This window comes from Delphinapterus leucas, chromosome 1, assembly GCF_059928025.1.
Source record: "Delphinapterus leucas isolate spDelLeu-1000000601 "Yukka" chromosome 1, BTC_Dleu_Yukka2, whole genome shotgun sequence".
Classification (NCBI taxonomy): Eukaryota; Metazoa; Chordata; class Mammalia; order Artiodactyla; family Monodontidae; genus Delphinapterus; species Delphinapterus leucas.
In genome coordinates this window covers 40,765,188-40,789,775 of record NC_143129.1, presented here as the reverse complement: position 1 = coordinate 40,789,775, position 24,588 = coordinate 40,765,188, and the positions used below count along the sequence as shown (strand labels likewise).

The window sequence follows — 24,588 nt, the reverse complement described above, 5'->3', positions numbered from 1 at the left end:
TTTTTGTTCTGAAATAATTATATATTCTCAAGAAGTTGCCCCCCAAAATGCAAAGAGATCCCATGTACCGATCACCCAGTTCCCTGCAGTGGTAACATCTTGCATAATTATAGCACAACATCAAAACCAGGAAATCAGTGTTGGTACAATGCACAAAGCTATTCAGATTGCACCAGTTTTAACATGCACTCATGTGTATGTGTGTGTGTGTGTGTGTGTGTGTGTGTGTGTGTGGTTCTATGCAATTCTATCACGTGTACATTCATGCAACCACCACCACAGTCGAGATACAGAAAAGTTCCATCACCACAAGCCTCCCTTATGCAACCCCCTTATAACCAAACTCACCCTTAGTATCACATTTTCAATTTCTACAGATTTGCTTTTTGAATAGGTAATAACAGTCACATAGTTCAAAAAATTTGTAAGGTTCATAGTGAAACCTCAGTGAAAAGTCTTTTCTCTGCTTTTTCCAGCCATCCAGTTCTGTTCCTCACAGGCCATTGGTGTTATCTGTTGCTTTTTTTTTTTGAAGTATAGTTGATTTACAGTGTTGTGTTAGTTTCTGGTGTACAGCAAAGTGACTCAGTTTTATATATACATATACATATATATATATACACACATATATATATAAAAGAATATATATATAAGAATATATATATAAGAATATATATATATAAGAATATATATATATAAGAATATATATATTCTTTTCCATTATGGTTTATTACAAGATACTGAATATAGTTTCCTATGCTATACAGTAGGACCTTGTTGTTTATATCTGTTTCTTATGTATCCTTCAAGTTGATTCTATATTTATGCAAGCAAACATACATATTTTTCTTATTTTCCTCCTTTTTTTTAAATGCACATGTAGCACACTATACGTGCTGTCCACACCCTGCTTTTTTCACTTAACAATTTATCTTAGAGATCATTCCACACCCATATGTGAAGAACAGAACACCCTGATTTTTATGGCTGCATTCTCTCCTGTTGCATAGACGTGCCATAGTTTCATTTAACCAGTCCCCTATTGATAAGCCCTTATCCATAACTCCAACCCCTCATCCCCAACTTTAGAAATGTTGTGTGTTAGGACATCCTAGCAAGGGCTGGGCCAACCACATGCAGTTTCCCCGCGGCAGTTACCCAAGTTGCCACGTTCCACTGTGAGTTGGGGTGAAGCACATTCGGTGGGAAAAGGGAAGGTGTGTGTACCAAGGGTCTGTGGCTGGAGGGTAGCCCTTGGCCACGTCGGGAAGGATGGGCCCTGCTTCATTCCCCATTGTGAACACGCTGGGGGACACTCTCACCTCTACTGTCTTCTCTAGCCTGTGCAGGGCCGGAGCATGGCACTTGATCCCCTCTAAAGGTTCTTCCCGATCCCCTCACTGCCCCCTCCCAGCCATGTGTCCCAGGGCCTGCTCGGGAGGCTGGAATGTGGGAACAGCTGCTGCCATTCCCTTCGTGGGACACGTCCCGAAGTCCTTCTGGCCACACTCTTTATTTGGGATGCTTCTGCAGCTGCTGGCCAGGGTGTGAAGTTATGGGGGGCTGGCCCTCACCCAGGGCTGGGGCCAGGGCCACAGGAGTCCAAAGCAGCCGTGTGTGGGGCAAGGTGGAACGTGAAGGTGCTAGAACTGTAACCTCTGGCTTCCTTGGAGAGAAGACAGGAGAGCAACCAGGTTTGCCTAAAAATAGGTATCACTTCTGGCTTCTGGATCCCCCAGTGGCCCTGGTTCCGGCATCTGAGCCCCTCAGGGCAGAATTTGCATACCACAGTATTTACAAAGTACAGTCAGGAGTAAAACCTCCCAAATGACTGTGTTGGAGCTTTACCGTTAGAAACCGTTTCGTTCTCACGCAGATGCAGTCATTTGGGGATCCCCAAATGTCAGGAATCATGCAGACTATATCAAAGATGCAGGCCAGCCCACTCCACCAGAATATTTTAGACCGAGTTCATCACCAACTTAAAAGTGCGTGTGAATCTTGTTAAAATGCAGATTCCGATTTAGGAGATCCAGCGTGAGGCCTGAGATGCTGCATTTTTCAGAAGCTCCCAGCTGTTGTTGATGCTACTGGTCCTGGGCCCACTAGCAAGGTTCTAATGTAGATCATTCTTAATTTTCTGTAGTAATGGAAGAAAAGCAAGGGCACAGATAAATCAAAGCAGCAGATAATCCAAAACGTCTTTTGAATTGGTATGCACTGTCTGCTTTGTATTTAGCCGACTCATTCTTAATTCTGTTTTGCTAGGACTAATGTTAAAATAAACTTGCATTCTCTGAGCCCACAACAGCAGAATGGGAAGGGTCAGGAGGAAGGCAGCTTGGGATAATCAACTGTTACTCAGACAGCTGTGCGGGCAGCAGCCTCAAACGCCGTCCTTATTCCACTCTGCTCTGAGGACAAATCCCTGTATGAAAGGCAAACTCCAACCCCCCAGCCCCCTGCTGGGCTCCCAAAGAGGCCAACATGGCAAGAATTGGAGTGACCTGAGGATAGGATGACCCAGAATTAGAGGCAAGAGGGCTGAATTCCTGCAACCAGTGGGATGTCAATTAGGAAGCCTCTTGTTTAGTAAATTTGGGAGCAGAATGTAATGCTGATGTGGGAAACTCCACGGAGTAGGGGCCTCTTCCTTCCCAAAGAACTCGAATTACTCCTGTCATCTGTTCAAGGTGGTCACTGTGGGGTGAAGGAACATAGAGGGGTTGCTGGGGCAGAGAGACGAGCTGTCCCAGCTTGAGGACTGTGGATAGTCAAGCCTTGTGATGCAATGAATGGGTTGATGGCATGGCCTCTGTCTCCCCCTGGAGAGAGGGGATGGCTGCAGGCTGGGCCCTTCTGTTTCTCCAGGTGCTGATTCTCCTGTACATCGCAGACTGGATGGTGCACTGGATGTGGGGCCGGGGCCTGGACCCGGACAACTTCTCCATCCCGTACTTGACAGCCCTGGGGGACCTGCTTGGCACTGGGCTCCTAGCACTCAGCTTCCATGTCCTCTGGCTCATTGGGGACCGAGACACGGATGTCGGGGACTAAGCCTGGTCACTCGGCCTTCTCTCCACCTCTCTGCACTTTCTGTGTGAAATTTTTTTTGGTTTCTCTTTCCCCACCCCACCCCACTCGACACTCCCACCTCTTTCTAGGACTTCACTTTGATACCAAATTCTCATTATTTTCAATGGGAATTTTTATACATTGAGCCAAGTTTGTAGAGCAAGAATTCAGGCAGGACAGATGGACTGAGATGAATAGTACAAGTAGATTTTTGAGACAATCACCAAGTGCAATTTCATGGTGGGTGCCTCCAGGTGAAGTGGATTGGGGCAGGGGTTTCCATCTGGGATCTGGGGACATTTGGTTTAGCTTTAGCAAACTCAGCCTCTGTGAGTGGGCTCTGGTTTTGGGGGTTTGTCTTTGTTTTCTTTTTTTTTCTTTTCGGTTGAACAGAGGGATAAATGTCACTCTCCCTTCCCCTCCCACACACACATACTTTTTCTAGAAATGGACCAACTTCAAAGCACTAAGCAGGAGACAGCTGCTCCTGGCCCCAAATAATCCTAGCCCTATTCTCTACCCTGCTCTCAAAAAGGATGAGGTGAACTCCTTAAATTGTGTACATGCTCCTTACCCAATTGCCTGATAAATACCACCAGCCCCTCCCTTTAATCTTCTTTCCAATTGATTGTCTCATTCCGGAAGATATGAGCAGTGGCCTGGTCTCCCTGTTGACCCACGTCTACCCATAGTTTGCCAAGATCTACATCCTCCCTGGGCCCAGAGAACTGATTATCTCTGTTCAACCTTTATCTCTAATTGCTTCTAAGCACGACCTTTCCCAGAGCTTGCCGGGTTGGGTTCCAAGATTAGGGATGGAGGATGGGTATGTGAAAAATGGTTGGGAGGTTGAGGGCAACCAGGGGTATTTCACTGCTGCTGTTCTCCTGAAGACATAATCACGTGGTCACCTTAGACCCTGTCACTTCCTGAAATCGCTCATTCTTTCATGCCATGGAGGTCAGTTTTCCTCTCTCTTGGCTTCTGCCCACATTCATCATTCATTCACTCATTCATTCATTCAGCAAATACACAGCTTCCCCAAGAGCAGCTCTTCTGCAGGCACGGTCTGAAACATTTGTTGAGCACTATCTGTTGAGTGCCTACTACATGTCAGGTCCTGTTTGCACAGGCACTGACTAGCCAGCAGTAAGGGAAACACAGTTCTAACCTCGCCTCGTTCCTAGATATAAAGGCCATGTGCCCTTTTCAATCTGGCAGAGAGTTTCCTCGCTGTATTTCCATCTTTGTCACCGAGCCAGCTTCCGCCTCTAGATTCCACTCCTGGATCCCACTTGTGCACAACACTGACCACGGCTAGAGCCCCTAGCCCCATTGCTCAGCCACTGCTGATTTCCCTAAACTCCCCTTCCTCACCCTCCCTTCCCCCCATCTCCTCACCAGCCACGCAAAAGAGGATTCAGAACTAGAAGGCTGGATATCAACCAACTGCTTCCACTTTTCTCTGCCCAGCACAAGACTGGGAGAACACTGGAGTCTGCACCTTCCCCACACGTTACCGTGAACAGATCAGGATTCTGTTGCCCACACTCACATGTACAAATCTGGGCGTTTGGATGCAGGTTTTTTTCTAGCCTGTCTATCCACAGCTTTCCCTTAAGCCCTCCGCTCTGTAGCCTAAAGGGCCCCTCTCCAGGGGAAGGCTAGGCAGTGACCCTGACTTTTACCACTACCATGCCTCATCCCAGGAACTTGCCCTTTACTTCCAGAGACTCCTCTCCCTCCATTTCCACCCAGGCCACCTTCCAGAGCCTAGAACTTTAGAATTGGAATCATAGAGGTTATCTAGCTGGGGTTGTGTCCAGCAGAGTTTATTAACACCAGCCTGGCCTTGTTTCTGCTCTTCCTCAGGCCTTCTTTCGTCTTGTCTTCCACCTCCAAACCCACTTGCACACAGACTCTTATACAGGCACCAAAACCAACTCTTCCGCCCCTGTGGCCGTGCCCCTCTGGTGTGCAGTCACCCCTGCTCCAGTCACTCACCGCTTCCTCATCTCTGGAGTTCAGCCAGGCTGCCCTGGGGGATTCCGGAGTGTCCTTTGCCACAAAAGCAAGAAGGTAGGCGTGCCCCAACCCCTGAGTGTGTGAGCAGAGGGAGGACTGCGGGGTGAGAGAGAAAGAAAATGGACTTCATGACTTTCATGGAAGATCCATTTCTTTTCCCCCGATTGCACAAACTGCATGGACTTGTGGCCTGGCTGTGAGGAGCAACATTGGTTTACGCTTCTGTCCTTAAAAAGTTACAGAACTGTGTCCTATGACAATTATTTATAGTGACTATAACTGAATTGACAAATGTCAACGTAACTGATAAATTATATTTGGTAAAATAAAGAGGACGTTTATTTAGGTGGCTGGTGGTTCCTGTGTGTCTCATCAAAAAGCAGCTTCCACTGTTGCTTTGGGCCCCCTCTGTAGTCCCACCCCCTCCTCGCACAGAAGTGGAAAGGGGCCAGAGTGCGACAAGAAATATTTCTTAAATACAGAGATGCGTGATAGAAAACATCAGCCATTTATTGAGAAGCAATCAGTGCTGCTCTGGGACATATTCCAGAAGCCTTACTCTGTCCTTGCTCTCCACACACTGACTCAGCCTCGGTTGGGGTATTGTGCAAAGGGTGCAAGCACCTATGGGTTAAGATTCCTTCCTGCCAGAGGTTTATAATCTGCTTGGGTCAAATAATAATAGCCATTCTTTGCTGAGTACTTGCACATGCTTTCACTGTGCTCAACCCTATAAACTCTTAGCAATTTACAATTGACTGCAAAGGGTTTAGAGTCAGGTGTGAATTCAAATCCCAGATCGTCTGCGTTGATCTGTGTGACCTTGAGCAGACCATTTACCCTCTCTGAGCTTCAGTTTCCTCATCTGTACTAATACGTATTTCCTAGGGTTGTTAAGCAACTTCAGTAAGATAATTGACATAAAGGACTAGACACTGTGCCTGGCATACACTAAACCCCAACATACTAGTCAACTCTGAAGTGAGGGGGAGGTGGGCCAATGACTAGGCAATGTCAATACTATGACCATAGGGGTAACCCGAGGGTTGCTGGGGAGCAGGCAGACGGAAAGGACACCTAACCAAGTCTTGAGGGGCAGGGAAGTCTTAGAGGAAGCCAACAAGAATAGGAGCAGCATGTAGGAGGAGAGAACCGTCCTGGAGAGGAAACAGTAAGCTAAGCAGAGAAGTGAGCCTGGTGCTTTGGGGAACTACAAATGGTTCGCATGACTGGGGTTTGGAGGGCAGGGGGTGATAACACAACCCTCTGAGACACACACACGTTTGTGACGAAGCAGCTTTTCTGAGATGGCAGATAGGGAAGGGCAGAGTCACGGTGCAGTCCCACCCAGATCTGTCTGACTCCAAAGCCTCTGCTGGGAACCACTGCCCGAGCAGGACACGCTCCCCCAAGGATCCTTGACAGAGTGCTGAGCATTACCCAGCTTGGTGACCAGCCCTTTTTTTTGAGATATAATTGACAAAGTTGTAATATATTTAAAGTATATAATGTGATTTAATATATGAGTACATTGTGAAAGGATTCCCCCCATTGAGTTAAGTAACACATCTATCACGTCGCATAATTACCCTTTTTTTTCTAGTGAAAACATTTAAGAAATCAGCCTTTTATAACGGGCCTGGACTCTGGGACTAACTCTTCAAAGCAGTAATATGTTAGTAAGGCCATTAAGGGTTAGTGGAAAGAGGATAATTGCTTGTTAATTATTATTTGTATAATATTTAATATATAGTATATTATACTCTGTGATATACTTTTAAATAATAGCCTCATTTACAACTGCAATATTATCTCTCAAAACTTTGCAAAAAAGATATTATCACCATTTTACAAGCGAGAAACTGAGGCCCAGAGAGGTTAAGTGTCTTGCCCAAGGTCATAGATTCACACCCAGGATTCTCTCAGCCCGGTGCCTTCCCACCATGCCTGGAGCCAGACGAAAGAGGTGTCCAAGGTGTCCCTGTGTAGAGAACATTAAAACGTACTGAAATGGTCAAAAATATGGTGCCTGTTATCTGTTTTGCCCTTGAGACACCTTGTATTGCTGTAAAATGATAATTGTCTACAGAAATAGACAATATCTTCCAGTGGACATTTAAAAACAAGCCTCCCAGGCGCCAGCCTATCCCTGATGATATTTTTGCAACATAATTACAGGCAACACCACCAACCCTGAGATCAGTCAGCTGACAGTCTCCTGAAATCCCGCTGTCTCCAGCTAAAATTCAGTAACTGAACAATCACAGTATAGTGCTGTTTAGTGCACGATATGTTATTACATTATCTAAAGATAAAATATTTTAATATGACTCCCAAGAAAATATATGGCTTGATTAAAAAAATTTTTAAGGGCTTCCCTGGTGGCGCAGTGGTTGAGAGTCCGCCTGCAGATGCAGGGGACGCGGATTCGTGCTGCGTTCCGGGAAGATCCCACATGCCGCGGAGCGGCTGGGCCGATGAGCCATGGCCGCTGAGCCTGCGCGTCTGGAGCCTGTGCTCCGCCACGGGAGAGGCCACAACAGTGAGAGGCCCGCGTACCGCAAACAAAAAAAAAACAAAAATAATTTTTTTTTAAAAGCTAGTAAGAAAACCAATTGCAGGGAGTTCCCTGGTCCCCTACTGGTTAGCATTCCCGGCTTTCACTGCTGTGGCCCGGGTTCAGTCCCTGGTCGGGGAACTGAGATCCTGCAAGCTGCGCGTCATGGCCAAAAAAATCAAAAAAAACAGAAACAAAATGCAGGAATGTGAGAACCAATTGGCCAGAGAGAAAAACAATCCTAAACATAATTTGAAAGACTTTATGGCTATATTCATGTTTAGTTAGGTTGGGTTGACTAATATTGTCTAGTTATTTATTGGTGTTTTCTTTTAAAAAGTTAAATGAAAATAATCCCAAATAAGTAAATATTATGTCATATTCAGAGGATAGTATAAGTTCCTTATTTTGAACATACTAGAACAAATTTCTTATTCTGAACATTACAGAAATTATTTTCTCTTAGCTCCTATCAAAGAAATGTTGAGCAAGTAGATAGAAAACCTTGCTTTAAGGGAGCTCCAAATTGTGACCTGCCAGGGACACCCACATGTTTATCCATCCTTGACTCTGCACAGACTATCACATGGTGACTTTCAAGTACATTACCTAAGTTGTTGACTACCTCACAAATTACTCAGAAATCAAGTATGTATCTGGTTTTTAGGAGTTAGAAATCTGTGGGAAAAGTAACTAAGTCAAATATGAAATATTAACTAAGATTACCAGGCCAAAAATCAAACCAGCCTTCGATACAGGTTCAGGAAGGTGCAGGGGAGAGATGTCACCATTGCCTGAGGTATTCTCAGGGGACCCAATCCCAAGCCTGGAACACAGCCACTGATCTTCTCCCTTGGGACTCCCATGCTATGGAGGACAGAACAGCACATCACGTGCCCACCTAGGCTTCTACATTCTCTATCTTTTGCTTTGCTTAGCATCCAGGTTATCTTTTTCCTGTGTCAGGGTCAAAGATGGTGGCCAGAATCCTCTGGGATACCCCGGGGCATCACTAGAATTCTCCTACTGCTCCAGTGAGGCACAGCTGCCAGCTGCCTTCTCCAATCAAGGCAGATTCTTATTTTTTGAGCTCCATAAGTAAGAGTCATCATGTCCACTTTTGGAATGAGGCAACTCTTAGAAAACATGCTGAGGATGCTATACTCTTCTTCTGAGAAGTCACCCTACTTTCCTCACACAGCTTAATTTTAAATATAATAACAAGCACAAGCTTTAGAGGTAGACATAGGTTTGAATCCCAGCTTTCTCAGCTCTTTTGATCCCCAGTTGTCCCTTCTGTAGAATGGGACAGCAATGCCTTCACTGTGGGGCTGTTGAGCACACAGAAGTTTCAGTAAACAGAAGCTTTTATTATTATTATACAATGTTGATTAAAACGAGAAGAGAAATACTCAGAATATAGAGTTTGGGATGATATGAAGGAACTAGTGAATTGAGAAGTTAATAGACCTGGACCCACCCTGGATTCTGCTCATTAGTGCCGTGGGTGCAGTTGAAATTGGACAAAGTTGTGCAGTGTGGCAGACCAGCCAGGTTCATAGGTCTCCGTTGGGTAAGTGCACTGTGACCCTGACCCGGCTTCATCTTCAGTGGCCCGAAAACTCATTCCCATCCAGAAGTCATCTCAGGGAGGCTGACTTAGGCCCACAAACTCACAGAAGCCTGTGCGTAAGACCAGATGGTCAGTGGGCCTGACACACATGTAAGCCTGACCAGCACATTCCCTCCCTGGAAGGAAGCTACCCAGGAAAAAGGTGATCAGAAGGTACTCAGAGAGTTGGGAATCTTAACAGAGAAGTTTGTTTTATAACTTGAAAATATAATGGTGTCAGGCCTTGTTAGTCAGCTGCGGAGTCTCCACAATAGGGACACCTGACAGACAGCCAGATATTCCCTTAAGACTAAGGTGTCTGCCAGACAGAAGCCAGAGATGTGTAGCCACCCTTCTCCTCTCAATGTCTCCTTTCTTTACTTCTAAGACTGACCAACTTCCCTTCAGATCAACACATTTCTTCTTTAGATATGTTCATACTCCAATCAATCTAGTCTTCTGCCTAGGAACCTCTCATTACATGTTGATTTTAGAGTTTAACACAGTATTTCCACGTTCTTGGTGGAGGGGTGGGGGGTTGTCAGTGGGTAACTAAGGGTGGCCTATGGGTACAATAGTCTCTGGCTTGCTCCCCTCTTTCAGAGTTGAAAGGTCATAGAAAATTAGAATCATCTGTGTTAGAAGGGAATGCCTTCATTATATAGATGCGACTTTCTCAGTGACACGTTGACAGTTGGGGCCACACACTCAGCTCTTTAAACCAAAAATTCTCCTCTACCCCTTTTCCTATCTTCTTTCCCTGGTTTTATTTGGGGTGGATGGGAGGGTATCCATGGAAGAAGGCAAATGTGGCAACACAAGCAGTAAAAACTAGGGTATAATGTTTTCCCTGGATACTCCCAGGCTCAAAGCTAGCTGCAGACTCTTGGGTACAAGCCCGCAGAGGAGTGATTGACACATTGCCCTTTGAGCCCACCAGCCTCTCTCTAGAGGGTTTCCTAGGGCACCTTGCTGCGGAAACTTCTGGCTGAATGCTTAGCTGGGTCACAGGCATTCCTGTGCTTCTGCTTCCTGTGCCCAAAGCAATCACCACAAAGTTATGATTACTTAAGTGAATCTGGAGTTTGGGGCTTAGGGACAGCTGCAGCCCCATGGCCTGACCCTTCTCTGGGTCCATCCCTCCCATCCGTGCTCCTGGGCCACGTGCTGTATCACTTCAGTCTCCATTTCATGTTACAAAGCATTTTTCCACCTTCTTCCTAGCACAGGGGTGGAGGCTATGGAGATTATATAAACTGTCTCTTTTTTTTTTTTTTTTTTGCCACGCAGTGCAGGTTGCAGGATCTCTTAGTTCCCCAACCAGGGACTGAACACAGGCCACAGCAGTGAGAGTGCCAAGTCCTAACCACTGGATCACCAGGGAATTCCCTAAACTCTTTCTCTTCTATTTGAAGTCAAGCTCCCAAGTTCTTAGGCGATTTCCTAGTGCTGGGTCACTTCTTTAATAAATATTTATTGAAATCATATGGTAGTCATCACCAACCTGAAATTAGTGATGTAATAAGCTATACACCACCTCCTTTAGGTAGGGCTCTTGCCAAAAACGTTTTTCCAGAATCTAATCTTGAGAAAACAATCAGACAACCTAGAATACGGATTGACAACCCAGACTCTCTACAATACAACTCTTTAAAAAGAAAGTCAGTGTTATGAAAAGCAAAAAAAATGGCAAGGGATTACTGTAGATTAAAGCTCTCCAATAGAACCGTCAGTGATAAGGAAAACAGTCCACGTCTGAGCTGTTCAATATAGTGGCCACTATTACATGTGGCAACTGAGCACTTGAAACGTGGCCAGTGTGACTGATGAGCCGATTTTAAATTTATTTAATTTCCATTAATGTGAATATAAATAACCACGTATGGCTACTGGCTCCTGTATTGGACACAGCATAGTTCTACATTAAAAAAAGACTAAAGAAACAAAACGACCAAATGCAATGCATGAACTTTTATTGGATCCTGGATCAGAGGAAGGGAAGTGAGAAAAAAATATTTCAAGGGATATAGATAAATGTAAATTTTTTATGATATTATTGAGCTAAAGTTAATTTTTTTAGGTGTGATAAGGGTAATGGTATTGTTACCGAGCCCGAGCTCCTACTGCTTGCCACACAACAGGCCAATAAGTGGAGAGCTGAGTTCTTGGGGCACGGAATAGCGACTATATTTGGAAAGCCAGATGACCAAGAAGATGATGGACTAGTGTTCCAAAGAACCACCTTACCCTAGTTAGAATTCAGGCTTCTTTTATACTAACAGAGAAAGTGGTGTGGTTGGTTGTTGAAATGTCTTGGTGTTGGTGATGTAATCCTTTGTGCTTGCAGCTGTCCACATAGGTCAGATCACCATGTTTCTATAAACCTCCAACAGGACAAATGTTATTCTCTGTTCTGCAACTTTTTATCTCTATATGAACGGAAAAGTGTTATACTTACTTTTAAAGGTCAGAGCCTGGACTTCCCTGGTGGCAGAAGTGGTTAAGAATCTGCCTGCCAATGCAGGGGACACGGGTTCAAGCTCTGGTCCAGGAAGATCCCACATGTCACGGAGCAACTAAGCCCGTGCGCCACAACTACGGAGCCTGTGTGTGCTCTAGAGCCCGCGAGCCACAACTATTGAGCCCACGTGCCACAACTACTAAAGCCCATGTGCCTAGAGCCCGTGCTGTGCAACAAGAGAAGCCACTGCAATGAGAAGCCCACGCACCACAACTACAGAAAGCCCGCACACAGCAACGAAGACCCAATGCAGCCAAAAATAAATAAATAAATTTATTTTAAAAATAAATAAATAAAGGTCTGAGCCTTGAGAATGCACTATCCTGTATATCTCAGGTGATAGGCAACATTCTTAACTTACAGCAAAAGTAACAGAATACAAAGGTTAAAGTAAAAGAAACAGATCTAATATGGAGTCAGATTTGTTCTTCCTTATACAGTATTTTGGTTTTATAGGAGAATTTAATTATTAGGGCCTATGTACTAAAGTATTTAGGGATGAAGTGTGTGCTACTTACTTTCAAAAGGTTTGATATGTATACACAAAGAGACAAAGCAGATGAGGCAAAATGTCAGTAATTGAAAATCCAGCTTTAGGACATACTGATATACATTATACTCTTCTTTTAACATTTCTATGGGTTTGAAATTTAAAAAAAAAAAAAGTGGGAAGTAAAAAGGAGAGAGGCAGGCACCAATTGGAAGTGTGATAGTAACAGAGCAAGGCTGACCACTTCCCCAGCTTCCAAAAAGCTGTGTTCCAAACATGTACCTGTAAATCTGTTGTTGGCACTCTGAATGTGCTTTCCCTCTCTCTTATTTATGACTGTCTATCTGGGAGACTGAAGCTTACTATCGAAGAAATACAATACCCCTACCCCCACCAAAGGAATTGTCACTCCTTTAATAGAAACTCTGTGACTTGGGGGGATACCAGGAACTTGCTAATCTTCCCTCTTAAATCCTCACTCTTCACACTTCTGATTTGGCAAACTTAAAGTAGCTCCTCTTACAGACAACCGGGGCCAAAGCCAAAATTTTGTATTTGAAATGCTTGTTTACTTTGCAATGTACTATTTGCATATAAGTTAAATAATTTTAAATTGGTCACACAGTTAAAGGAACACAGATCAAACCGATTGTAAATGCTCCAGGTGATGAATAAGGGCTGCAATAATAAGGGAAATATTCCTAAATCGGTTGATGCATAAGTCAGGCTTTAAAGCAGCATTTCTCAAAGTGGAATCTGGTCTGGGTATCACCTCAGTACTTGACAAAAAGGCAGATTCCCCTGGGTCCTACCACAGCCCTGCAGAGTCAGAATGTTCATATTTAACAAGCATCCCCAAGTAATTCTTATGCACACTAAAGTTTGAGAACCCAAAGTATGGTAAGATTTAGGTGTGTGAAAAGAAGCCTGAAGGGTATTCTGATAGGTGAAGCACCCCGAGCGAAGATACAAAGTAAAAAATGAAATTGGGCTTTTAAAGAGCAGAAGGAACATCACCTTTTGGAGGGGAAAATTCCCGTTTGAGATCAGGTGAGATAGAGTTGTTAGGTAGGGTGGGGCTTTGGACACCAATTCAGGAAGGTTGGACAATTTTTGGATAATTGGTAGACAATGAAGGAACAATGATGTTTTAGGAAAATCATCCTGAGTGGTTGTACAGGATGCACTGAAGATTTTAAAACACTAAAATCAGGGAGATCAATAAACAGGTTTCTGAAGATGATCCAGGTGCGAATAATGAAAGCCTGAACATGAAAGTGGCACTGGATACAAAGCATAAAGATGGGTGGGAGAAATGTCTTTGAAGGAAGGATCAGTAGGATGTGGTGACTGACTTTTTAAAAGGGAGGGGCTGTAGAGGAATGTGTGTAAGAGGAAATATTAATAATGCTCACTACTACACACTACTATATATAAAATAGATAACTAATAAGGACCTACTGTAGAGCACAGGGAACTCTACTCAATACTCTGTAATGACCTATATGGGAAAAGAATCTAAAAAAGAGTGGATATGTGTATATGTGTAACTGATTCACTTTGCTGTGCACCTGAAACTAACACAACACTGTAAATCAACTATACTCCAATAAAATTTTTTTTAAATGCTCAAGGTCTACAAGCAAAAACAAAAACCTAATAACAAAGTTTTAAAATTGGCTAAGGAGTTGAATAGATTTTTCTCCAAAGAAGACATACAAATGGCCAAAAAATACATGAAAAAACGTTGAATGTCACTAATCATCAGGAAAATACAAATCAAAACCACAATGAGATATCACTTCACACCTATCAGGATGGCTATTATTAAAAAAAAAAAAAGACAACAAGTGTTGGCGAGGATGTGGAGAAATTGGAACCCTTGTACACTGTTGGTTGGAATGCAAAATGTTGCAGCCACTATGGAAAACAGTATGAAGTTTCCTCAAAAAACTAAAAATAGAACTATCATATGATCCAACAATCCGATTTCTGGGAATTTATCCAAGAGAATTGAAATCAGGATCTCAAAGAGATGTTGGCACTTCCATGTCCATTGCAGCACTATTTACAATAGCCAGGATAAGGAAGCAACCTAAATGTCTATCAAATGATGAGTTTAAAAAGTAGTATATGCATACAGTAGAATATTATTCAGCCATTACAAAGAAGGAAATTCTGCAATAAGCGACAACATAGATGAACCTTAAAGACATTATGCTAAGTGTAATACCCAAGTCACAGAAAGACAACTACTGCATGATTCCACTCATACGAGGTATCTAAAATAGTCAAATTTATAGAGTCAAAGAGTGGAAGAAATAGTGGTTGCTAAGAGCTGGGGGGAGGGGGAAATGGGGAGTTACTAATCAATGGGCTTAAGGTTCAGTTAAGCAAGATGAATAAATTCTAGAGCTCTGCTGTACAACAGTGTACCTCTCTTGCACACTTAAAATTTTGTATTTTTTGTATTGTATTGAATACTTTAAAACTTAAGAGGTAGATCTCATGTTAAGTGTTCCTACCACAATAAAATAAAAATGTTCAGGTCTGAAGCCTGAGTGAAAGGAAGAAATGATGAGGCCAGTGACAGAAATAGCTGTTTTTGTGGTGATGCAGTGAGAGGGAGGCTCTGGCAGGACAGCCAAATGGAGGCACCCTTATAGCAGTTGAACAGAACTGATCGGAGATAAAGATATAAATAAAATTTAGACAAAGAGAAATTTGAAGCCAAGGCAATTCACTAAAGTAAAAAGTTTAAAGAATGATCAGCTCAAGGACCAAGACTCAAGCCTTAGGAAATTCTTAGGGAGTGATGGGATGGAAGGAAACCATGAAAGAAAAAGGCGATCATCACAGAAGTAGGAGGATAAACAAGAAAAAGTGTCACAGAAGCCGCGTGAGAAACAAATTTCAAGGAGTGGTCAACTATGTTAAAGCCAATGGGAATTGAGAAAAGACCATTGGAAAAGGGAACTGAGACATTCGGAAAAGATGAGTAGCCTAGGCTGAACTTCCTTACCTGGGTAACAAATATTTTGGGCTAAATACATTCATTGTGAACCGTGCTGATGTTCTCTCCTCACAGAACGTAAGAGGTAGCCTATCAAGAGATCTAACCGGGGCTGTTTTCCCATTGCCCTGTTGCTTTTACTTCTATTCCTGGGAAAAGTATAGAAAATGGAACTTATTTTCTTCGCCGTGAAGCTCATGTCCCCTTAACTGCTACCTAAAGGGCAGGCAGGTCAGAAAAGTTACAGGCTAAAAAATTAAAAGTATCTGCAAAACTGTAGTTTAATCGTTATTCATGAGCAACAGCAACAACTGGAGGAGGGCTGCCAGTGTACTCCAATTAGCTTCCAGCCCAAATGATGTGATGACTAGAGATTGTGGAAGTGAGGATAAGGAACCGTCTGTTGTTTTCTGTCTATCTTTACTGCAGTAGCTAGTTATTAAATATTAATAACTAACATTTAACGACATGGGTTTTCCTAAGAGTCAGCCTTTTAATCTGTCCTTGAATTTGACTGATATTGGGTCTTTGGGGGAAAATATAAGAGCTAGGCTTCATAATGTTCACAAGATCCTGGATATGTCCATCCAACTGAAAGAATAGGAAATAGATTTGGAGCATGAGGGATGAGGCTTGAGCTTTTATTAGTGGAATAATGTATGGCATCTATGGAATAATTTTTAATCTTAGCTCCATAAAACTTTTAAAGATAGTGAGAAATCTATCTGGGGACGGATTTAGGCAGGTGAAATCATGTCGAACAAATCGCTTCTGAAGGATCTTCTCTATTCCAGAATTATTTTAAAATAAGATTCCAAACGGTTGAAACGATTTGAAACTTTGCGTAGTTTTTTAAAAAAGAAAAATAGTGCATTAACTACACTTCCCAGGAGGCCAGGCGGGCGAGTCTCCTCACTCGCCTACTTCTCTTCACCGCGAGGTAAGATGGGAAATGTAGTGCCCCAAGCAACGCTGCACGTGACGCACGCGGAGGAAGGCGAGAGGGACTGCGCCGCCTGGTGCGGTATGGGGTCCGGGGAGTCTAGTTGTGAACGTCTTTTTCCCCAGAATTTGGTTTTTGCAGTGGGGGGAGGGCCCCCATCTTCTCCCTGACCGTGAAATGAGCTGGCCTGGGTTCATTTGCCCGCCGGAGCAACTCCGGGGAAGTCCCGGTGGGTGAGACACCGTGGTGCCTCATCCAGTTTCTCGGTAGCCGGGCGGGGAGGGGAAGAAGGTGAGAACAGCAGGGGGCTAGCAGCTTGCGCCCTGCGCCCCACCCAGGCTGCGGCCGCCCGGGGAGGAAGCGCGTATAGGTTGAGTGCGAAGTTTCCTTTTTGGCTTTCTCGTCAGAGAAGCCCCAACGGGCGGTTCGGCGGGAATGCCAAACTTCAGTTTGAGCGGGGTCGCGAGCCAAAGGGTTTAAAATAAGTTACTCCCCCCACTTCCCGCCGCCGTATAACGTCCATCCCGCTAGCCATGGGCAGCCGCGATCACCTGTTCAAAGTGCTGGTGGTGGGTGACGCCGCAGTGGGTAAGACGTCCTTGGTGCAGCGATATTCCCAGGACAGCTTCAGCAAACACTACAAGTCCACGGTGGGAGGTGAGACGTCGCTGCGGGGGCGGGGTAGACGAGAGGCCGGGATCACGGGACTTGAGCCGCGGACTCAAGTGGGGTGGGGAACGGGGGATTTGGTGTCTTTGGGTCCTTCCCCGGGCCTGGCAATAGGTGTCTGGGATCCTGAAGGGAGGCATGCTGGTGTTTGATTTGCATGCCTCTCTTGGGTTTCCCCCAATTAAGTTTTCCCAGCCTGAGCTGATTGTCTGGAAAGAGAGCAAAACTGTGACGATGGGAAATGAGGGCGGGTGGATGAGAAAATGAGCGATTGCTGCGTTTCGCTAGGGAACTCAGGTCTCCTCCTGCAGCCTTCCTAGCGGTCACAGGCACATCTCTGAGATCAGGAGAAGCAGCTGAGACCCTCTGGAGCGCCTGGTTAGGTACCGGTTGGGGCTGTTGTCCTGCCTCTCACGGGAGTTACAGACAGCTGTTGATGGAACAGAAAGGTGTTTAACCTGGCCTCCTGGAGCCTAGCTTTGTTATGGAAATACCTGCATGGGAGGGCCCCTTGGCCACACAATCAGATGCTTATCAGGGCTGAAGAGCTGTGTGTTTTTTGTCCATCGATTGCTTAAATAAAGACTAGGAATTCTTCCTAGTGTAAAATATACCACTTTTCTGACCTATCTTCCCACACACACACACCGTTTTCTCTCAAACTGGGGAGATGAAGGAGGCAGGGAAGACCAAGGGTTAATTCCTTTCTTTACAGTTTGGCCTTTGGACTCAACTGTCTTTTCAGAAGTAGAAAAATGCCTTCTAATTAGAAGTTTAGATGGGAAGAGCTGGTGAAGAGGGAAAGTAACAAACATTTATTTATCTCCATTAAAAGAACATTTTTTAAGGAAAAAAAATTGCAGTAATGTAAGTTTTGAAATTGTGTGCTAGTGTTCATTCTGGAATTTTTTTTAATTAACGTGCATTTACATTTGCAGTTAAAACACCCTCCTTAAGAACATTCATCAAGGGCTTCCCTGGTGGCGCAGTGGTTGAGAGTCCACCTGCCGATGCAGGGGACACGGGTTCGTGCCCCGGTCCAGGAAGATCCCACACGCCGCGGAGCGGCTGGGCCCGTGAGCCATGGGCGGCTGGGCCCGTGAGCCATGGCCTCTGAGCCTGCGCGTCCGGAGCCTGTGCTCCGCAGTGGGAGAGGCCACAACAGTGAGAGGCCCGCGTACCGCAAAAAAAAAAAGAGCATTCATCAAAATTAAGGGTTTAAAGTTACAAACAAACAAAAGTTTCAAAGATTATTTCCTGACCATTCTGCCCCACACTGCTCAATAATATGAGGGTCCCTATTTCATGGATTTGGTTTAAAAGTATCCCACTAATTTTTAGCAATTGTTGTAGTTTTCCTTTAGTAGAGAATATAATTGACTGGCTAATTTTTTGTTCAGTGTTTATTCTTAATTTTTCCTAGCTTTTATTTCTGTCATAGACGTGGAGAAATGTATTTCCAAATCTCAGAAATTATCCTGTTGCTGTCCTTATCAAAAGCTCTCCCCCGCAGCCTTAAGTCATGGACTCAGTATCTACAGATGTGGCAGTAGATTCCAGCACTGCTCTTAAGCATCATCCATGGAGTATCTTCTTCCTGGTGAATCCTCTGGGACCTTTTCACTTTATCCCATTCCTGCCCAAGATAATTCCTACGGCCTTATGGAGAATGTAGAATTCCCTGAGGGTGTGTTTTTCTCATAATACAGTTGGACTAGAAACCAACACTGAAATGTGGAAGATGCAAAAGCCAACCCACTTACCTCATTTCCCTCTTCTACCCCATCATCCCTTCCCTGAGAAAACCCCCTAAATCTCCCAGAAACTGTTTAACCTGAGATTAGGAGTTGTTTTTATAATTACTCCCATCCTCCTATCCCCAGCCTTAGAGACAAGTAGGATCAAATACATTGGTTTGATGAGAGAGTAAAAGCTGGAGATGCCTTTGGAGATGCATGTGAATTACCTGTCGCACACTTAATACATGAGTGTGGGCTCATCTCAGTCCATTGAGGGCTTAAAAGTAACCAAACAAATAAATAATGAATGAATGAATGAATGAATGGGATTAGAGTTGTGTGTCTCTAGGGTTGTAATTGCATATTTGATATGACTTTGTGGATTTTTTAAGGTAAATTTAATTCAAGTATATTATACATAAATTTTCAGTGGATTTTGCTCTGAAGGTTCTCCAGTGGTCTGACTCAGAGATGGTACGCCTCCAGCTGTGGGATATTGCAGGTAGGATGGATAAGACTGGACAAGAACAAGGAAGACATTTTGGTTTAACCAACAAGCTCTCGGAGAAAAAGTGGGACAGGGAAACCAGAAGTTTTTTCCTGAAGCTGGAATGATTGAACTGCTCTGAGGACGTATAAGCTGAATAGATGTAGAGCTTTTGTAGATGTTTTCTGTAGATGTTTTGCCCTGAATAAATGTAGAGCAGTCTCTGTGTGGGTGAGGGTCTGGCAAAGTAGTGAACTGTCCAGACTGTAGGTAGATGCTCCCACAGCAGGGGGAGGGGGTGCTCTTTCTAGGTTTTCAGCTGACCTTGGTGAGAAACAAGAAAAGAGAAGACAATAATAATAATAGCTAATCCTTATTTATTACGTGCCAAGCACTTTTCTGAGCATTTTAGATTCACCGACTCATTATTAATCCTTACAACTATCCTATGATAAAAAGCTACTGCTTGCTTCCCCACTTTACAGATGCTCAGTCTGAAGCACCGAAAGCTTGACTTGTCTGAAGTCACATAGATAGTAAATGACAGAGCAGGGGTTTGGAAGTGGGTGATCTGGGCGCAGAATCTGGACTCACCCACTACGCATACTGCCCTCTCTCCCACAATGAAGATGGAAAGGGCAGGGTGTCAGGGAGGGTTCCAAGGCTGGCTCTCAGGATCACCTTCTCAAGAACTGTCTCCTTACTTCCCAGGGCAGGAGCGCTTCACCTCTATGACCCGACTTTACTATCGGGATGCCTCTGCCTGTGTTATTATGTTTGATGTTACCAACGCCACTACCTTCAGCAACAGCCAAAGATGGAAACAGGACCTGGACAGCAAGCTCACACTGCCTAATGGAGAGCCGGTGCCCTGCCTGCTCTTAGCCAACAAGGTACGTGGTCGATCTTGGAAAATGGCCCCCGGCCTCAATCCGTGGTCAGAGAGTAAGCGTGTCTAAAATGCACTCTGACTGTGGGTATCCACTTGCCCTTCTCTACCTCCTTTCAAGAGATGTTGAGACTTTCTTTGGGAAGAATGTTGGCTGTAGATTTCAGATGCTGCTGTTCTAGCCATGGGTGGAACTGTTTTAAATCCACACGTATCTGAGCAATGTTTCTATTCCCAGGAAGTTTATGGTGTTGCCTTTTATTTATTTTCTTTGCCAGTGTGATCTGTCCCCTTGGGCAGTGAGCCGAGACCAGGTTGACCGGTTCAGTAAAGAGAATGGTTTCACAGGTTGGACAGAAACATCAGTCAAGGAGAACAAAAATATTAATGAGGCCATGAGGTGAGTAGCTCGTACTGTTCTAGGGATAGGCACACAGATTTACCCATCTTTCACTGCAGCCCCTTGGACCTTCTTTCCTTGTTTCTGAGCAAACAAGAACAGACTGAGCCACTGGAATGCCAGCTCCTGAAGGTCAGGGATGCTGTCTTCTCTCCTGAGATAACTGGGAACAAAGGGGCATTTAAACCTTGTGGCTTTACTGAGTGCCATCTGGTGACAAGACAGATAATATCTGCCGTTTCTCCATCCAGCTTCTCAGGCTTGTTTCTTATTTGTTTTCTAGAGTCCTCATTGAGAAGATGATGAGCAATTCCAGAGAAGATACGTCTTTGTCCACCCAAGGGAACTACATCAACCTGCAGACCAAGCCCTCTTCCAGCTGGGCCTGCTGCTAGTAGCGTTTGGCTTGTTTTCCCTCCCAGTTCTAGGAGATCCTTCTCTTCCCTTTGGTTGCCCACCCAGCAGTTTTACTAAGTACATTTGAACCGTCTGCTGCTGACGGTCCAGCAAGGAGGGCCATCATCACTAAGAAAAGACACATGGGACCCATGGGCGTTTCTGCTGCCTCTGCTGCAAGTTGCCTGTCACTTGCTGCTGGCTCACGGGGCCCAGTCAGTGCCTTCTGTCCAAAAGAGATCATCTCATCTCTCAATTTGTGATCTGGGATTTTGTGGGAAGGATTAGAAGTCAGCATCTGTGTTTTACGGATCATAATTCTCACCTACTTTTGAGCATATTTTTCCATTTAATGTATATTGATATCTCAATCTGATAGGACTTCAGACTGCGAGGAAAATGTGATCAAAGGTCATTTCCCAAATTCCTTGTTGATCATTGCTTTCAGATTCTTTCTGTCTTGGACTTTGAATTTAAACACCTGATTCTGAGATACAGGAGAAGTGGGGCTGGATATCTATGGGTTTAGGGCTACTGGAGGTAAACGAAAGGCCCCTCACTATTTCTTTAAGCTTCTCAAGTCATATTAGCTTTCTTTTGTCTTGGTTTTAAAAATAGTTAACCTTTTAAATGATCTGTCTTTGGTTAGAGCGATTCTTTCCCCAAAAAATTAATTCTCACTTTAAGGTTTTCTAGTGTCTCTCTCCCAGCGGGATGGGGACAGGGTTTGCAGGTTGATGTCTTGCCACGTAATGCTGCAAGTGACATCAGTTGGCCGTGGTACCCTGAACTAGGTCTATTCCTCACAGCTCTGGGAGTCTGAATGGAAGAAGAGGGTCAGGTTAACAGAACAAAATCCTATGGGGCAACTTGCTTAGGAGCACTTTGGGTGTCTAGCACTTAACAGCCATAGAAAATAAATATTATGTATAGACCTTTGCCTGGGGATGGAGAGTAGATAGACAGAAAATCATTAGGTAATTTAAGTGCTAAATTGGGTGGAGTTTTTCGTATCAAATCACTTCTAGACAGTTTAATTTGTTAAATTCTCACAGGATGGTGATTTATAACCTGCCCAAAGTTATGAATACTCTCAGTGAGCTCAGGCTTAGAGCTCTTTGAGAGACACTTACCTAAATAAGTGTTCTAAGTCAGTGGTTCCCAAATCTGACTAATGAGAACCACCTGGGAAGTTTGTTTAACGATTTTAAAATAAAATGTTTTAAGATTTCTGTTTCCCAACCTCAAACCTACTGAACCAAAATGTCCAGGGATGAAGCTTGGGGATTTGTTGTTGTTGTTTTTCAGAGTTTCCCAGGCAATTCTGATCAGCCCGGTTTGGAAACCCTTGCTGGAGAACGTGGTAAAGATGCAGAGACCCAGGCCTTCCCTGGGCTTCTGTAGGCTCCATTAATTCTCCAGGTGATTTTGACACACACCAGACTTTGGAAAGCACTGTCCTAAGAGAGATCAGAGGCCAAATATCAGAGCCTTTGGTGGTTTGTTTGCCTTTAATGCCAGTTGTTATAAATTTTGCAGTCTTCTGAGACCTTCAGGTTCTCTTATATTACTCTTTCCAGGTAGGGTTTTTATTACAATGATTCTGAAAATAATAGTGGAATAACAAGTTCTCTATGAAAATAAAATTGATTTTTATTCACTGGTTCGAACCCCTGAAAAATCACAAATAAATGGGAAATAAGTATTGTATTGGTAGTAGTTATTGGCCTTCAATGTGACTTTGTTATTTTATACTGATAGAGTATTGTGGAAATGGAGACTTTATTTTTTAAATACCTTCTTTAGAAATGAAGGTAAGGGCTTCCCTGGTGGCGCAGTGGTTGAGAGTCCGCCTGCCGATGCAGGCGACACGGGTTCGTGCCCCGGTCCGGGAAGATCCCACATGCCGCGAAGCGGCTGGGCCCGTGAGCCATGGCCGCTGAGCCTGCGCGTCCGGAGCCTGTGCTCCGCAATGAGAGAGGCCACAACAGTGAGAGGCCCGCATACCGCAAAAAAAAAAAAAAAAAAGAAGGTAAGTGTTATTCTGTTTATCTATTAATTTACCAGTACTGATTGCCTCATTCCAATTCAGAACTTGATGTAACTTCTCAAATACTGCAATGGTGACCATTTAAAAAACTTGAATATGCTTTCTTTTCCTACTTGCTGACTCAGGATATTCCTGCCTTTTCAAGCATTGCTAGAGGCTGGCCTGCCAGCCCTTCTGGTTTTTCTCTCTCAGTTGGTCAACGTTATGGCCCTGAAACTAATTAAAGAAGAAAGTGAAATATTTCTCTTTATGTCCCTATCTATAAAGAAAAGGGAAAGCAATTAAGATAAGGAAGAAGAAAATATTTACATGGTTAGAAATGTGATTATACTAAAAATAATTAGATTCTATCATTTGGATGCTACCTCTTGGGTAAAAATTGTTTGGAACATGGATATCATTGTAGCCCTTCCCTAGAGAAATTTCCATATTTGAGACAAGATACCCCTTCAACCATCCACCTGGTCTGTGGCCAAAGAGAAAACATAAGCATTCCTTGCAGACTGTTCTAAGAGACCCAAGGAAAGGCTGAGAACAGAGCTGTGGGATTGTGACTGCCCTGGCTTTCAACTTTGAACAGAATAGCTGAGTGATCAAACAAGCCAGGAAAGGAACCCTAAGTCAGGGAAGGCCCCTCAGCATAAGTGATGGTTTGCTGTTTTGTACTGCTAATGAGCCGGAATTGCTCCAAGATGCTGTTACTCACTTTCCTTTCCTATTGCTAGGGAATATTTGGGTTCCTTATTTTTCCCTCATTGCCAGATTTAACTGTTTTCTTTAGATGGTCTGTCTTCTGTCCTCAGGACACTGTCCCATCTAACAGGAGGCTCTTCCTGTCTGTCGTCCTTTTGTAGGCAGTGGCCTGCTTTTGACATGATCTAAGGCCATGGTTAGAAGATGTAAAAATCTCCATGGTAGGTATTCTGTAAAATCTAGTGACTAGATTGCTCAGGGAAATAAACCTCTGTGCCCTTTTCTCCTTCACCCCGCTTGGTTCACTATGTATAGGAAGAGGCCTCAGCTGTGTACATGATTCATTTATTAAAACCAAATAACCCCCAAGTTGGAATGGATAGGAAGCCACTAGAAAATGTGCATTGGGGACTTCCCTGGTGGTACAGTGGTTAAGAATCCGCCTGCCAGTGAAGGGGACACGGGTTCAATCCCTGGTCTGGGAAGATCCCACATGCCGCGGAGCAACTAAGCCCGTGCACCACAGCTACTGAACCTGCGCTCTAGAGCCCACAAGCCACAACTACTGAAGCTCGCGTGCCCTAGAGCCTGCGTGCCGCAACTACTGAGACTGTGTGCTGCAACTACTGAAGGTCATGTGCCTAGAGCCTGCGCTCTGCAACAAGAGAAGCCACCGCCATGAGAATTCCGTGCACCACAACGAAGAGTAGCCCCCACTCGCCACAACTAGAGAAAGCCCACGCACAGCAAAGAAGACCCAACGCAGCCAAAAACAATGATAACAAAAAAATTTGCATTGGAAAGAACTTTACATGTATTTTTGATTCAGCCATAAATACCAGAGACTTGAGAATATATCTACATATGACCTTTGTTGTTGTTAGAAAACCCTGCCTTCTCTTTGGCTTTCAAGCATAATCTGAATTCTGTTCAGTTTTATCTGCAGAGTTTCAGTATAATACTGGTATTGCTCCGTTTAGGGTTCTCCAGGGAAACAGATCTAATAAGATATGTGTGTGTGTATGTGTA

At 44.1% G+C, this 24,588-nt stretch overlaps 2 protein-coding genes across 11 annotated transcripts in view; both read left to right on the top strand.

Annotated features, from left to right (window-relative positions):
- The window catches only part of SLC41A1 (solute carrier family 41 member 1), a 29,515-nt gene extending 17,154 nt beyond the window's left edge, over positions 1-12,361 (top strand). For 3 of the 6 annotated variants that reach the window (XM_089908549.1, XM_089908547.1, XM_089908550.1), the window contains 2 exons: positions 4,948-5,154; positions 11,736-12,361. In XM_089908549.1, coding sequence (XP_089764675.1) covers positions 4,948-5,154; positions 11,736-11,849 — 321 coding nt within the window. In that variant the 3' untranslated portion in view covers positions 11,850-12,361. The other 3 variants (XM_089908561.1, XM_089908554.1, XM_022593621.3) reach the window with 3 other exon arrangements.
- On the top strand, positions 5,130-22,535 carry RAB29 (RAB29, member RAS oncogene family). 5 transcript variants are annotated; one of them, XM_089908571.1, is made up of 6 exons: positions 16,257-16,312; positions 16,768-16,893; positions 19,075-19,146; positions 19,843-20,024; positions 20,299-20,420; positions 20,704-22,535. In XM_089908571.1, the coding sequence occupies exons 2-6, from the start codon at positions 16,770-16,772 to the stop codon at positions 20,813-20,815; spliced, it is 612 nt and encodes a 203-aa protein (XP_089764697.1). In that variant the 5' UTR covers positions 16,257-16,312; positions 16,768-16,769; the 3' UTR covers positions 20,816-22,535. The 5 variants fall into 5 exon arrangements, with proteins under 5 accessions (XP_089764705.1, XP_089764697.1, XP_022449331.1 ...); XM_022593623.3 differs by lacking the exon at positions 16,257-16,312 and having other exon boundaries at positions 16,320-16,893; XM_022593625.3 differs by lacking the exon at positions 16,257-16,312 and having other exon boundaries at positions 16,806-16,893; positions 19,092-19,146.
- The last annotated feature ends 2,053 nt before the right edge of the window (positions 22,536-24,588 follow it).